We start from the raw sequence: 16,716 nt of genomic DNA, 5'->3' as shown, positions 1-16,716 counted from the left end.
AGTCAAAATTTTGTTGCTTTTACTTGTTCTTGTGTTTTCGGACTGTCTTAGATTTTCAAAGGGCTTAGAAATCTGAATTAGGAATAAATGGTGGCAGAGAAGACCAGACATGGGGCAGGGTGGGAGGTCTCCTGGGGAATGGGAGGCCCTGCCAATTTCTAGAGGCTTGACCAAAGTGAAGTGTAATTAACACAGGAGCTAAAGCTTACTAAGTGTATATTAGGTACTTGGCATTTTGCTTAGTGTTTTGTGTTTATTTGTTCAGTGTTTCTAAACGTTAGTCACTCTAACACTTTGATGGATTTTATTCCATCAAAGTGTTGATTATTTACTTCACGTTTTTCCTTAAATGGACTTGAGTTAGCCTACTTCTTTCCCTTTGCTCTAAGCAATAGTTCCTAAGTGTGAATTCTAATTATACAGCTTTATATTTTCACTAAATTTCTTTAATTTACATTTTTTAAAAAACATCATGAAAGAAAATACATTATTACCGTACAAGAGTTCATAAGTACTATCTGCAAATCTATTGGACCATAGTTTGTGAAATGCACTTTTTTTTCACTTAATCCTCAAAATAACTCTTTGGGTGAAGAACTCTTATTCTCATTTACATTCGAAAGGGAAAAGCCAGGTAAAAAAGAGATTAAATAACTTGTCTCATGTCACAAGCTATGATGTGGAAATCATAGTGTTGAAATCAAATCTGTTTCCCTTAACCCCAAGCCCTAAAACATGATATTCTTCAGCCAGTCCTGGAAAAAAATTCATTCACAACCCTGGTTTTGTATGTGCCACAATGTAACTTTGCAAAAATTTGAACAGTTATGAGAATGACCAAAAATTAGTATAAAAAATTAAAACACAGCTGACCTTTGCACAATACAGGTCCACCTGCAGTGGATTTTTTTTGAATAACTATAGTAAAATACTGTAAATGTATTTTCCTTATGTCTTTCTTAAGAGTATTTTATTTTCTCTAGCCTACTTTATTGTAAGAATACAGTATATAATCCATGTATAATATATGATGTGTTATAACTGTTTATGTTATCAGTAAGGGTTCTGGTCAACATAGACTATTAGTAGTTTTGTTTGGGGGGAGTCAAAGTTACCTGCAGATTTTCAGCTGTGCACAGGATTCACACCCGTAACCCCTGCTTCATTCAAGGGTCAATTGTATTTCACTAACCCCTTTATCTAGAAGATTATTTTCTCTACGTGGCCTTATTCTTATTCATCTTTCAAACTGGTACCCATGCACCTTAAATATGCTTTCATAGCTCTGCATTTTGCTGTGGCACCTAAGTCATATTATATTTCTTTGTTTTTATTTTTTCAATTAGCAATAATCGCGCCTCGGATAAACCTCATTGGCTACGATACTGCCACTGCGCAAAGCTTGTTTTTATTTTTTTAAGTACACTTTCTGCTAGGCTGAGATCAAGAGTTGGACATTTAATAGGCAGAGCTACCTAAGTGGCCTGATCGTATTTTATTTTTTTAAAAACTGAAGTGTTCTGTCAAATATTCTCCCTTTTGGAGTGAGAAATGTAAGGAAAGCACACACAATTTAAGTTGGCACTGTGCTTTTATTGTAATTCTAATGCACATCAACTGATACCAGGGTTTCATTTTAAGGTAGCCTAGAACGGGTCTTGCATCTTTTCTCCACAGAAGGAAAATAAAAATACAAGCCTTTTGTTGCAAAGTGGCAATAATATGCACCAAGATCACAAATGTATCAACATAATACCACGGAACATGGCATTTTTGGAATAAAATGTTTTGAGGCAAAATTATAGTCAGATTATATTAAATATTAATGTGATTACCATGAGTTCCACACATTGTTCTGGAAACAACTTGTGGAAAATAGGAGTCTAGGAATTCATCTTTTTTTTTTTTTTCATCTTCCTACCTTATATTTGTATTAGTGGTCAGATGTGAAATTCAGAAGTGCCTTAGAATATACAGGGGCTAAGAGCAGTTAATGACACAAGGAGGCTTTTCAACAACTGAAACATTTAAAGACCAGTTTGGGAAGTATATTAAACTTGGCCTTAGGATAAGCTGGTGGGAAACGAATATGGCAGCCAATGTTGTTGCCTTTCTGGGCTTTTTGTAGAGTTCAAAGGTAATTAAACAATAGAACTATCCAACATTCAAAAAAGGAAGAGCGTTGAAACTTTTCAGTTCTCTTTATTATGTAACAGCAGAGTGCTCAGGATTCCATGGAATGCCAATATTGTAAACTGAATTAAGTATTGGTCATACAGCAGACCCATCTGTGATGAATACGTCAAAGTAGCCATTGCTCAGTTTCCTTTTCTGGGATTAACCACTGCTTTTTTTTTTTTTTTCTCCCACATAATGTCTCTATTTGCAATACAAATTTACATGCCCTCCAGTGTATTTTCATGAAATTAGATTAGATATCTTCAAATTTTGGTAAGCCTAAAAATTATGAGGAGCTTGATCAAAATGAGTATTTTTACACTCCTACACCAGAATATTTGATTTAATAGGTCTGGAGAAGACCTTTTAAACAATGGGTTCAGTGATGCTGTTGTAAACGGACCCCACTTGGAGACTTGCTTTAGTGGCCTGAACAAGCCTTGTCAGTTCCCTCTGTGTCTTCTTGCTTTATAAAATATCCTTTCTCCTCATCCTAACTCCCATTTAAATGCTATCAGCCTTCAATTCTCAGCTCAAACCATGCTTCTGAAACAGGCTTGATCTGACCACTCCCATCAGAGAGGCTCTCCTGAGCTTCTGTGGCAGATTCAGATGTCTCCAGACTCAGACTCAGCAACCCGCCAGCAGGAGCTTACTGAGCCTGCATTCCCAAGAAGGTACTTCTTAATCTATGAATCAGTATAGTACTATATGAATATTTTATATATGCTATAAAATATACACAAATGAGATAGTTAACAGATGAATTAAAGATAAATCAGAATATTTGTTTATTTGATTAAAAGTTTGGAATATCATATATATATCATAATATATATCATATATTATGATGCAACATAAACTTCTCGATGAAGCAAAAAAACTGAATGTGCTTCAACATGTGAAAGCATCTTGACTGATCCCTTTACGATATCGTGCCTCAGAGGGTTACTTCTAAGTTCAGTTTATTTCAACTGATTTTAATAGCTGTTATAGGTGAAAACCCAGGAAACTTCATAAGTTTTAGGGGAAGGATATCATTGAGGGTACTTGCTAAATTATAGTGTCAAGTCTTGCATTTCCATCCACCAATTTTCGTAATGGATTTTGTTGAAATCCAGTAAAACTGTATCTTCCCTGATACTAATGAATTCTCATAAGCTACATTGCATTTTTTTAAAAAATGTATTTTTAAATAGGTAATTATTCCTCAGGTAGTGAAAGAATAAAAAAAAATCTCCCTCCCACTTCTGTTTCTAGTCATTGGTTCAACTCCCACAGAGGCAACAAATTCTGTTCCTATAGGAGCATATAAAGCATACATATATTATCTTTTGACCCAGTTTATACTCATTACCATAGAGAATGAGGAAGGACATGGTTTTCTTGTACCATATCCCCCCGCATTCCTCAGCCTTCTTTTATCAGAATTCTAATAGTACCCACTTGATATTGTAACTATGCAAATTTGGTTCATGAGCCACACAGTCCTCAAACTTACTCCCACTTTCTTTTACAACTTTTTTCTTTAGGTCACTAAGTGCTAAGGGATGCATTTAATTTTGTGTTGGCCTCAGTATTAAAAAAAAAAAAAATTCCTCTTAAGTGTTGGCCTTGCTCTTTGGGAGGCTTCCTAGCTGACAGCCCCCTTCAGGATCACTTTTTTGGGGCAACTCTGAAATTGTACTAGATAAAGGATAATGGTTCTATTCTCAGAACCAAAAATAATAATGTTTATTATTATTTTTTTAAATTTTATTTATCCGTTTGACAGAGGGAGAGCTCACAAGTAGGGGGAGTGGCAGACAGAGGGAGAAGGAAAAGCAGGTTTCCTGCTGAGCAAGGAGCCCGATGTGGGGCTCAATTCCAGGACCCTGGGATCATGATCTGAGCTGGAGGCAGACTCTTAATGACTGAGCCACCCAGCCTCCCCTATTCTCAGATAAACATTATACCTACTCAGAGTAACAGTCTTCCATATGACTTCCATATGAACAAAGCAAGGATATTTGTTATGGCCATGCTTATTTATCAAATAAACCTTACACTCCAGTGGCTTAACACAGTAAATGTATTGAAGTCTGAGTTACTGATCCTGAGATACCCCCCGTTTCTGTCTAAAGTGAAGCTATGATTAGCACTTTCCCTCTGTGCTCTGCCATCCTCTAGGGCCTTGAGTCATCTGCATCCAGCCAGCAAAAGGAAAAAAAAAAAAAAAAAAAAAAAACCAAAACCAAAACCAACATGGAGACCAAACCATAAGAGACTCTTAACTCTAGGAAACAAACTGAGTAGGTTACTGGAGGGGAGGTGGGTGGGGGATGGGGTAAGTGGGGGATGGGCATTCAGGAGGGCACCTGATGGAATGAGCACTGGGTGTTGTATGCAACTGATGAACCACTGAATTCTACCCCTGAAACCAATAATACTCTATAAGTTAACTAAATTGATTTTAAATTAAAACCAAAAAAGAGCATGGAGAAGGTGCATCCACTTCTAAAATACCTTGGCTTGGAAATGACATACTAATTCTGTTGTCATTCCATTGGCAAAAACTGATTGTAGGTGCTTCGAAAGGTATGAGGGGGTCTAGGAAGTATAATTCGGGCTGGGCAGCGATTTCTCAAAAGAACTCTTTACTATGAGAAGGAGGGCACACAATTTAATGGACATATAATTAGCTACTGCAAATAATTCGGATGTATTATTAATATCTGAATATTCAATTTTAAAGAAAGGTAAATATTTGGGATATAAATCAAAGTAAAAAATCTACTTAAAATGTAAGCTCCATAAAGATGGGTTTTTGTCCATTTTGTTGACTGCTGAAGTCACATGTAGATAGCATTTGGCACTCTGTAAGTGCTCAATAAATATTTGTGAAAATGGCCAACTGAATGAATGTGCTTTGTATGTTGAAATTACATATAATTTCAAAATAAGCAATATTATATATATACATATATATATAAAATGAAAGTAAAGTGCTGCAAATTATTTGATTGTGAACATAATTTCTTGTATAGAAATAGGCTTGAGAACTTTCTGGTAGTTGAATAATAGGGAAATAGATGGGTAGTAGAAATATTAGAATAGGTAATATCTAGAATACCTTAAATATGCAAAAACATTTTAAATAATAGTACATGTCAGAATAATAAATTTAATTATTTCTAATTTCAGTAGTTATAGAATTGGTATACCGACATTAACAATTATAAACAAAGAACTGTATTCGACTTTTGGTTATTTTATGCCATTTAGATAATCAGTTTTCAAGAAAAAGTCCTGTTTGGGAATTCTTCAGTCTTTTGAGAGTAATGTAAAAGTGGAACATCAATTTTCCTAACTCAAATTTCATGTAAAGGACAAACTCCCAGATTTATAAACCACATCTATGAGAAGTCACTTTTGATCTGGCTAACATAAAGCCTATAAATAATATGGGGGAAAAGAGAGGTGAATAAAATATTCTATTGTCAATGATCACATTTCAGAATGTCAGTTGCAATAAGAATACTTGAATAAAGACAATCCCTCCTCTACCCCATATTATTTGGAAATTCATTTAAGACAGACCACGGCATAATTCAATGTGAAAACTAAGAACATAAGGCTTTAAAAAAACGACACCAGAGAAAAATATCTTTATACCATTCGGGATGGCAAAGATTTGTTAAAGGACTAACCATAATAGGAAGAAAAACAGATTTTGTCAAAATTAAAGACTTCTACTTATTAAAATATACCACTAAGAAAGTAAAAAAAAAAAAAAAAAGCCAGGCATAGACTGGCAGAAGATATTCGTAACACATATGCACAGTTGCCCCTTGAATGTGAGTTTCAAATGCACTTGTCCAGTCACCAGCAGATTTTTTTTGATAAATAGAGTACAATACTATATTAATGTATTTTCTTTTCCTTATGATTATTTTAACAATCTTTTCTTCTGTGTGGTAAGAATGCAATATATAATACATATATCATATAAAATATGTGTTAATTAATAGTTTATCAATGGTAAGTCTTTTAGTCAACAGTAGGCTATTAGCAGTTAAGTTTTGGGGAAATCAAAGTTGTAGAATGATTTTTGACCACATGGGTGGTAGGTGCCCCAACCCCTCTATTGTTCTGAGGGTCAATGGTAGTTGTGTAGGGTTGATTTTCCTTCCCATTTTTTTGGCCAAATACTTTAATGTTACTCTTTCTTTGCTTTTATAACTGAAAAAAGATATGCAGATCTCCAACATAATCTCTCTGTTCAGTCCTAAGCTTTCAGAAGTACTATTTAATACCAATATTCATTCTGTGGTTTGCATGACCATATGGGTCTAATTGTTTACCGAAATATTCTTTAAAATATTAAAAATGGTATTAGCCATGAACTGATTTTAATGTGCTAGTCTCCCCATCCTGGCTTCTGCCAGCTTAGTCCCAGAGGGTGGTACTGAAAGTTTTTAGGGAAACAGATTTCTTTGGGAAAATGAGAATTCCTTCCCAAGCACCTGTGATTTGTTTATGCTAATTGAGTCATGGCTGATGCTGGCTGTGTGTGAGCTGAATCTATAATCCACTCTTTCATGTGCTTTATGTGCCAGTAGGAGTTATTAATCGATTGCAATTATCTCATTGTATTTTCATATCATTTTTTCCCCCTTTCTGTTTCTCATCCTCTCGTCTTTCCTCTCTCTTCCTCTTGTCCCCATATCCTACTTTATTATGAGCCTTGAATCATGGCCAAGCAGATGCTTGCTGGGAGCAAAGGCACAAAGAACTTGGGAAAACTGAGTGCAGGTAAATTGTTGGCCCTCGGTGTACTGAGAATTGCCCAGTTCCAGTGGTGTACTCCAGAAGTGGAGTTCAGTTTTTATGGTTATCTACCTATGGATGGAATTGGCAGGCTGGCTATCTCCACAATATTTTTTTCTCTTAATCTGCCTTCACCCTCTCCTTCACACCGAGTGTGCCTTGTATTAAACACAGGTTTGGAGAGCCTGCGTGTGAGCAATTAGAGGTCTAAAATGGAGTGTGTGGGAAGTTAGGAGGGAAGGCTTGGTAGTTAGCTTGTCATCCATGAGTGAAGCACAGCACGCTGCTTCCTGGATAGAATTTTAGAGGAAAGGGAAAAACAAAAAGATAAAAAGCAAGTATTTGTTGAGGGTGAGGACTTGAGTGCCATGAAAGTAAGGCTAGAAACGATATGTGAAGTGGTTCTGAAGCACTTGTCAGAGACCAGGGTCTGGAAGTTCCATGTATCCTACTTGGTCAGGACATACCCGTGAGGACATGGGTGGATGTGGCTGATGAGCTCTGTTGGTCCTAGCAGGACTCTGAGGAGCCAATAGGGAGGCATCAGCCTGGTGAGAGGAAAAGGTCATAACCAGTTGGCAATCATGCCACACTTGAGGATGAGGCTGCTTTGCAATTACTGTTTCTACCTCAGTCCTTAAGGAGCAAATTTGACCTGTAGGTCCCATTATAAGCCACATCTAAAACCATGACATGAAGGTCTCAGGGGACAAACCAGAAGAAGGAAGACAACCGGCATTTACTCAGCATGATTCCTAGAAGCACCATGGACAGGCTTCCAGGGAGTGGTTCTCAAAGTGGGTGTCTCCAGCCTGGGATTAGGTGGGTATCTCCAGCCACCTTCCATTGGGTCTGTCCAGAAGCAGGGGTGTGAAGGAGGCTGGTTTGGGGTTAGTCAACCACAGAATGTAAGTACTGGATTAGGCAGTAAGGATCTCAGGAAGGAAGGGAAAATGTATCTCAGCTGAGAGATAGCTCAGAGATAGTTTCTTGAACCTGTTCTGAACAGCTTTTGAACTAATGTCACTTAAGTTCAGCGGAGCAAACGTAGACTGGTCACCTATTCCATAATTCTACTTTTAGGTAGAATAAAAACTCAGTCATCACAGACTCATATATTAAAGAGCTCTTTTAAGAACAAGTCCAGGGGCGCCTGGGTGGCTCAGTGGGTTAAGCCGCTGCCTTCGGCTCAGGTCGTGATCTCAGGGTCCTGGGATCGAGCCCCACATCGGGCTCTTTGCTCAGCAGGGAGCCTGCTTCCTCCTCTCTCTCTCTCTCTGCCTGCCTCTCTGTCTACTTGTGATCTCTCTCTGTCAAATAAATGGATAAAATCTTTAAAAAAAAAAAAGATTCTCTAAAAGAACAAGTCCAGGGGACCTGTAAATCTATTTAAAAGGTTAATGCTCCTCAACGGTACACAAAATCTCTCCTGCTGTATTTTCTTTTTGCTTTTGCTTTTTAAATTACTTCTGTTTTATGGGAGATCTAGCAAAGTTGATAACGTTCTTCATTTCTTACACCTGTATGTATTTGAAAATTGTTTTTTACCTGTCTCTCCCTTTGGCCTTCAGCAGCCTCTTATTTTCAACTAAAGATTTGAATTCTTTAAAGGTCCTAGAAGTTTCTATTTTCCAGATATTCAATTGTCAAGAGTTCTTTAGTTCTTTCCCTGAATCCTGAGTATCTCTTTGTAATGGAGATTTAAGCATTCCCATTCCTTGAGTTCAACAGAGACATTTACTACATCTTAATTCTCCTACTCTATACCAAGGATGATACTAGGCACCCAGAAAATGGTATTTAGGGAGATCACCACTCTCTAGGTAGGTAACAGACACCAGTAATAATTAAACAAAAGCACCAATGATTAATCAATAATAATAAATAATGTACTGAACACTTTATAAGCACACTCCCATTAATTCTCAAAAATCCCTATGAATTTGAAGCTAGGGTTATGTCCATTTTGATGACGCTCAGAGATATGAAGCCATTTATGTAAGTTCATGCAGCTAGTAAGTGGTGAAAGTTGAATAACACCATATGACAAAGGCTATAATGTAGGCATGAATAGAACGCAGTGGAAAGAAAGGCCTAGAAAAGTCAGGCAAGGCTTCACAGAGAGTTGACACTGGGTTGGGTCTTGTATGAAGCACAGGAAAAGAAATAGCATGAGTACATTTTGTGCTGATGACTATTGTCAATGATTTGCAACGAATTGAGTTGTAACCAAATGTTCTTGTCTCTTGGGGCCATGTCAGAAGTCCCAGAGATTTAGAGTTTAGGTTTAGAGTACATTTAATTCAAAGCTGAAGATTGAAGAGATAGCAGTTCTGACAGATTTCACAGGATGGGCAAAAGGTGGAGGAAATATTTGAGACAGAGGGTTTAAATGAATTCCTCTCCATTTCCAAATGCAAATTGAAGAGACTTTAGCTGCTAACTGTGGCATCCATCAGTTGTCAAAAGTAGCATTTCCCTTTGTTGGACAAGACAGAGAAGATGCTCTATGATGTAATGAGTATAGTACCTAGTTCCAATGCCAAGAATTATGTTAAAGGATAAAAGAGGGGAAATTGTGAACAGGATTCATAAATTTGATTGCCTAGTGACTTTAGTCATTTGGCTGCCTTTTAATGTATTTTCCTCTTGGAAGGAAATTTAATTGTCTAAATTTTTTGATGGTCTTGGAGAAAAGAAACTTAGTGTAGCAAGGAGGTCGTAGGTATGTGTGGCCACCATCTCTCTGGAAACTGTGTGATCTGGGCACGTGGCGGAACCACCTTGAGCTTCATCATAGCCAGGAGTGTGATTTGGTCATGAATGTTTCCTTCACTGCCTATGGGATCATTGGAGTCAGAAATACTGGAATTCAAATCCTGGCCATGCTGCTTTCCTAATCCGTGAAATAAGCATCATAATTCCTCTTTCCTAAAGTTTCTTTGAGGATTAATGGATACAGTGAATATGAACATGGTAGCACCCATACATAGCCCAGTCCTTTTTTTAAAAAAAGTCCATTTGCACCTTTCCAATGCTGAAGATTTATTTAAGGGAAGGACCTAGATAGAGAAAGATCCTCAGGCAAGAATAGCTGCACGATGTGCTAAAACCTCCTTCACTAAAACAAGAGGTCAGTAGATCTGAGTCCTGGTTGCACATTTGAATCACCAGGAACAATTAAAACGATTCCCAAGTACAAGGCTCACTACCAAAGATTCTGATTTAATTGTTCTGTTGTGGGACTCCAGTCCTGAGTTCATAAAATCTCGCCAGGTGTTTCTAAGATGCTCTGGATTCAGTCATTGTTTCTTGAACTAACATAAATTGCCTGGAAATCTTGTTCAAATGCAGGTTCTGCTTCTCTAGGTTTAGGGTGCCTGAGATTCTGCATCTCTAATTAGCCCCGAGATGAAGCCCATGGTGCTAGTTCAGGACCACCCTCTCAATAGCATGTGATTAACGATCCATAACAGTGGTTCTCAACCTTCGGCGTTCATCCTAGTAGCCCAGTGGCTCTTTGGTAATGCAGTCCTGGGATCTGGGTCTGTCCCTCACAAATTCCATTTCACTTGGTTCCAGGAGCAGCCAGGAGAATCACCCATGTATACAATGTCCCTTTCAACCTGAAAATCCTATGACGCTAGTTTTGTGATCCTTCCCTTCCAATGCAATTGTTCAGTAAAAAAATGACAGGGACAAAAGTAGTGTGTGTGAGTCATCATAGAAACCTGGAAGATGGGAGAACTCAAGTTCCATGTTGTCAGGACATGGCTGATCTCTATGCCGTATGTATCTGCAACCTCAAGAATTCTTTTGAGTTAATGGAGACCTTCACGGACTTCCCTCTAGGTAAGCAGCTTTTCCTGTTGACGAAGCACTCACAGATTAATTGGGAGAGCTTCCTTCACTGATGGATAATGAACAGGGTGACCTTGGATTTTTTTCTCCTCTCTGCAACACATCATGCTTTCCAAAACAGAGTCCCCAGAGGGGTGCTTCCCTACCTCAGGACCAAACTGAAGAAAAATGAAGGTCCACAGAGCCAATGACTGACTTGAAATCCTCTGGGACTTTCAGAAGAATCTGTCCCGCAATAGACCGGATGGCTTTTGTCCTTCTTTTTCACCTTCTGGGACTTCTCTGGCTTTGACTAGCTAAAAATATCTTCCACTTAGAGGCAGGCCTTTGCCACTTTCCAAAAAGAATAGAAAAATAACTGTGATGGGATTAAAAGCATTATAATTCCAGTATCGTGGAATTAATGACATTTTGGATGTCATTAATAGAAAAGGGTTTGGTTTCTAAGAAGTTTATGAACTTGTAAACAAAACTGATATAAGGATGGTACTATGGAAAAATAAAACTGAGATGTTCTTGCTTCCCCCTGCAAGAGTATTTACACCTGCAAGAACCCTTGATCAGTCTACAATGGTATCACCATGACTTTGAGAATGGTCAACTCAAAAAGGCAATCATCACCCTCCAGTTGAGTGGATCAAATCCCTGGTCACCCAAATTCTGGGTGCTCAGCTCCACTCTGTGCTCCCAGTTAGACCTTTTAGAAGCGGGTGTCGGATCGGGGTTACTTAATCTACCATGCACCTGTCCCTGGGCTGGGTTGGCCAGGAAGAGAGCTGCTGTGTGCGGTGTTTCATCCGGAGCACGAAGCCCTAATTGCCTCAAATGCCTTTCCCAAGAGCTGGCTCCCAAGCTGCCCCCTTTTCACTGGTGCTCAGAATCTCTACTCAAACACATACACCTGTTTCTGCAAGGGAGGGGAGCAGGCCGTGGTCCTCAGGCCTCTGTCCACTCACCTGAGCCCTTTATCAGGCCCAGGAACTGGTTGTCAGGGAAATTCTAGGGAGTCTATACCAAGTGAGTCACTAGTAGTGACTACGTGTCACTACACCTGGGGTGGGGTAGTGAAAAGCCCCGTATTGCCGTGGCAGCAGAGTTCCTGGAGAGGAGACGGGGGTTCACCGGTCCTACGTGGTCCAGCTCTGGGGAAGGCATATGGAGAAGTGGGGGGATCCTCACTTGTCATGTGAAAAGAAGGACCAGGTGGATAGGGAATACCAAGACAAACTCACTACTTTTCAATTTTGCCTGGAGTTGGGTTTTGATGTGACAAGAAAATCATCACCGTGTTTTATAATTCATGGAAAATTTAATTTTCTTTCTTTTTTTTTTCTTTTTTGCTAAAAATAGGAGATTACACTCCTTTCAGGCTGTGTTCTTGTTTGGCAGTGGCTTCCTTATGAAATTTCAAACAGAGGAGGGGATAGCATTTTGCCAGGGATGTTTATTTTATTGATTTGCTGATGTGTAGCATCTATGTGGCAGACAGTTTCAGCACTTTAAATCTTACTTCATTAAGGCTCTTAGCAGCTGAGGAACTGGGCACTGTTATGGTTTCTTCTGTCTTTTTCAGGGGGAGCTGAGCTTGTCCAGGTTCACCGTGGCAGACCCGCGATTTGAACCCCGGCAGTCAGGGTCCAGGGTCTGCAACCACTGGGTGATCCTGTCTCTAATGCAGAGGAAGGGGTTCCTGTGCCAGGAAGGCAGGAGAGAAACTGGATTGGGTGGACTGGTCCTTCAGTGTGGGCCCCTAGACTGATGTGCTGCTAGGTAATCATCACCGGGGCTCTTGCTTAAAATGCAAACTCCTTGGCTGTACACCTGGGTAGCTGATTCAGGAAGGCTGAGGTTTTAAAAAATCAAAATAGATGATGTTTAGGGACCCCTCCACCTTACTACGAATTCAAGATCCTTTGACTGGAACGCCGTTCGATTACCTTAAAATGAACGTGCTCTCAGGAGCTCCAATGGCTTATGCTGCCACCTCCCCTGCATTTTCTAGTCATTCCAGATCTGCTGTCTAAACCACAGTCACGGATGGTGACAATTCTGACCACTCCACCCCCAAACTCCATCTGCTGACAACCACCAGGCTGCTTTGAGTCCTCAGAGCCTCCCACACCCTGCCTGCTTTCCTTCCGTGGAAGCCCAGAGCCCACAGGCTTCTGAAAAGCTTCAACTGCCAGGCAAAGTGGGCATCTTTAATACTGTGAATGAACTCGACTCCCTTTCTCTGCTGATGATTACGCAGCTCAGGTAGGTGACCCCACCACTGAACATTATTGTCCCGCTCAGACTGAACACATCAGACGCGGTGATGTTGAAACACGGGTCTGGAGATGGGGACTGAGCCTCAGCCACTTTTCTCCATCTACTTCTAGCATCTTCTTACTTGCAGACTCAGAGGAGGCTGGAGGTTCTGGCCAGTCTCTCCCTTGTCTCCTTAAGTAACATATTCATGTCTCTGTAGGTGGCTGAGAGGAGCATTTGCTGACTACGTACAACCAGAGACACAGGGAGAATTAGCTGTTCTATCACTTTTGCTAATTTAAGTTCTGCTGATGAGCACACTGACCCGAGCAAATCAACCAGATCATTGTCCAGCCCCTCCTGGCTTTAAGAAGCCTGGATCATACCCAGGAAAATGGAACCAGAGAAGGAGGCTTGAAAACCCTCGAGGTTGCCATGGGAAATCGGCTTACCAGTGAGGTAAAACCAATGCAGAGGAGACCTCTGGGAAAGCCAAAGCAGATTTCATCAGTGCCCCGTGTGAAGTACCTGTCACCACCTAACAGTGAGAGTCCCCAAACAGCACTCCTTCTCAGTTCTGCCTTACGACTTCCAAGAATTTGACTACTTTTCTCTTTAAGAATACGGTCATTGGCTTTCTCTTCAGTGTATCCCTTATACTGTGCAGGAGATGCCCATTATCAGAGAGCCTTGACTGAAAACCCTAAACATTCCGTGGAAAAGAGAAAATATGTTTTTTAAAAATCTCCTGCCTATCAGGAGATCCCATAAGACACTCCAGCTTCTTTCCAATGCACTCGCAAAACATCCTCAATGCACCGCGGAACAGGAAAAGCCAGCCAACCAGAGCCTCGCTGACCATCTTGTAATATGCACATATCAATAAAATTAAAATATCAATAAAAATGCACATATCAAACATACATACTTCACAACAGGCATGCTTCTTACTGCTCTCTGGGTGCTCTGCTAATTCTCAGAGCAGTAACAGAATTTATCTAAAACAGATAAGGCAGCTCTAGAAGCACAAAGCTGATCTTGGGAGCCCCTAACCCACCTGGAGTTTAGTCAGACAGGTCAGGGTGCCCTAGATCTCCTCAAGTGTAGTGGCTGCAAACTTAACCTTTCCTGGGGTGGGGCAGAGATGGGGAAGCATTCCAAATACCTTTCTGGATACCTATGCCTTGGGTGCAAGGAAGTGGGAAATCATTTTCTAACCTAGTTGTCCTAGGGGCATTTATGTCAAAAGTTGGGTAGGATGCTTTTTTCTTTTCTTTTTTTTTTAAACCACATCCAAGAAGTTTGCGTTTATCCATTCTATTACGTGCCTGCCTCAATTTCAGCAACAGTTTGGTAGAGATTCGTTTTCGATTTAGTAATCCCAATTACCGACCCTCTGCAGTAGAGCTACAGCTGCTGCAGTAGACAGCCAGCTGTCAGTATAAAACCAACATGCATCCGAGAGGACTTTCCTCTCTTGCTCCCATTGTATTACCTTGAGCTCCTTGACTGTAGAAGAATCTTTGAGCTGACTCAACATCCAAGAGTCTATGAGCAGACTCGACATCCAGAAAATAATCCATTTTGGGATAATCCATCCTTGATGTTCTCAAAGCAGAGTTTCAAGACAAAATAGTCACTTGTGTGCCTATGGAAAAGGAAAAAAAAATTCACAATATTTTAGACTGTCAAATAGATGTTTAAAACCATGTCTGTGTGTGTGTGTGTGTATAAAGATATATATATATATATATATACAATGTATTATATTTGTTATATATTATAATAATATATACATATTAACAATTTTGGAATAAGAAATATCCCATTATGATCCTCCCTCATTTGAGAGTTCCAGTTCTAAACCCACCCTCAACATAGCTCTTCTACTGTAAGAGAACATGCAACATTTAATCAACATTCATTAAAGGAAATATATTCTACTCAGAAAAAAAAAAATCCAGATGATTCAAGCTAAAGAGAAATAACATACCAGTTTTTCCTTGTTATTTATTAACTGGAAAAATAGGCTGTTAAATTCATATGCTATCCGTTTTCAAAAGATCTGTCTGAGGAATGGCTCTGTTAAGTGTCAGCGTTCTGAACTGATACTCAGTCCAGGGAGTTCCAATTCCCTTAGAACGGGGAGAATCGCCTGGGAATCCGAGCCTCCACTTAGAGGTGCCGTGCATTTATGACACATGCTGACATGTTTGCTATAAAAATGCCTTGGATTCCTTCCCTTTTGGCGCTTCCCTTCAGCACATTTTATAAAGTGCTCCAGGATCATCACCTGCTTGCCCGTGACCCAGGCTGCTTTTGAGAAAGAATCCTGGTTTGGGGGACAAGGATCCCCAGGATGTCATCATGCACTGGCCTGTCAGGAAGCTGATGCACTTATTAAAAAGCATTCAGCCAGCTGGGTTCTTTTTAGCATATGTAACCTCTCCCTGATACTTGCACAAATGAAGTATCTCTCTTTCTGCAGGATGTTTTTGGAAAGAATTCATAAGACCAAGTCATTCAAATTGAGCTCAGAAGGCTAATCCAATTCGTTCCTCTTTCTAACAGTGAATATTTTAATTTAAGAACCCAAATCTGGTAAGAGGAAACTTTAAAAAATTCCCAAAGGTAATCCCAAGAGCAAATCATACTTACTGCAAGAGGAAAAAAAAAAATCAAGGACTAACTGCCGGCAGTAAAACCAAGAAGAATTTCAGCTGGAGTGTCTTTGATCTCACTAAATTCCCGATGAAAGTAAACAATTTTGATTGTTTGATTAGAACAGCGATGAATAATGTATACAGTCCAGTAGACCTCCTTTATCACATAAAATAGCCAGAGCATGTTACCTTAGCAACAGAAGGTGACGCCAGTCTCAGCCTCTTTGTATCCTCCACTCTGAAGGAAGAAAATGACCAGTTGCCCGTATAAAACTTGGGCACAAAATCATCACCATCAAAATCTACATGTAACCATCATGTGGTCCATTCCCCATCACCCCTTCCGTCTCTTACGCAGAGAAGTGTCATCGTCATTGAAAAACGGGTTTTGGCTTTACTAATTTATGTTTATAGCCCCAAGTCACACTTCGATTTGCAATTGCAACCGAATTACATGATTAAACCATTAATAGGATCGAAAAGTTGTCTAGAAATTGTTGGGGGGGGGCATCCACTTCCTACCCTGATGCTGGCTACGGGTTGCAGGGAATGGCCGTTTGAGCTTAGCATATGTTAAATGTTCCCCTGCTATAATTAATACATAGATCAGTCACCAGCGTCTCGGCTGAAAATAACTCTCTTTCCTTCTGCGACTCAGTCACTGGAAGAAGCTGAAAAAGCTGCCTGAAATTTCCCAGCTTTTAAAAAATGCATTATAACATGCTCTTTTGGGAGCTGTCCCCCCAGCCCCCAGAAAAGAAAGGTGGCCAGAAATGAGACAGGAAAGGAAGAGTCTTGAAGTTAGCAGATACTCACGCACTTGTTGGCCTCTTGCAGCAGGACACCCAGAGCTCCTGATGACGCTGTGCGATGCTGCTGAGCACGGGAGCCCAAATGAACAGCTTCTAATTTTCCCTTCAATCTCAATTCGAGAGCACTGAGCAGAGGCAAGTGA

At 39.9% G+C, this 16,716-nt stretch overlaps 1 protein-coding gene and 1 pseudogene across 2 annotated transcripts in view; both read right to left on the bottom strand.

The window, feature by feature from the left end:
* PHACTR1 (phosphatase and actin regulator 1) overlaps nt 1-15,985 on the bottom strand; it is a 550,922-nt gene extending 534,937 nt beyond the window's left edge. The window contains exons 1-2 of one of the 2 annotated variants that reach the window (XM_059179283.1): nt 15,951-15,985; nt 14,594-14,746 (exon numbers count right to left, since the gene is read on the bottom strand). In XM_059179283.1, the coding sequence (XP_059035266.1) occupies nt 14,594-14,696 (103 nt within the window). In that variant the 5' untranslated portion in view covers nt 14,697-14,746; nt 15,951-15,985. The remainder of the gene's footprint in view (nt 1-14,593; nt 14,747-15,950) is intronic. The other variant, XM_059179284.1, reaches the window with a different exon arrangement.
* On the bottom strand, nt 1,322-1,403 carry LOC131834871 (U4 spliceosomal RNA; annotated as a pseudogene).
* Nucleotides 15,986-16,716: the final 731 nt, after the last annotated feature.

The sequence above is a fragment of the Mustela lutreola genome, chromosome 6, assembly GCF_030435805.1.
Source record: "Mustela lutreola isolate mMusLut2 chromosome 6, mMusLut2.pri, whole genome shotgun sequence".
Taxonomy (NCBI): Eukaryota; Metazoa; Chordata; class Mammalia; order Carnivora; family Mustelidae; genus Mustela; species Mustela lutreola.
Note: the sequence above shows the minus strand (reverse complement) of the source record. Positions and strands in the feature narration are given on the sequence as shown.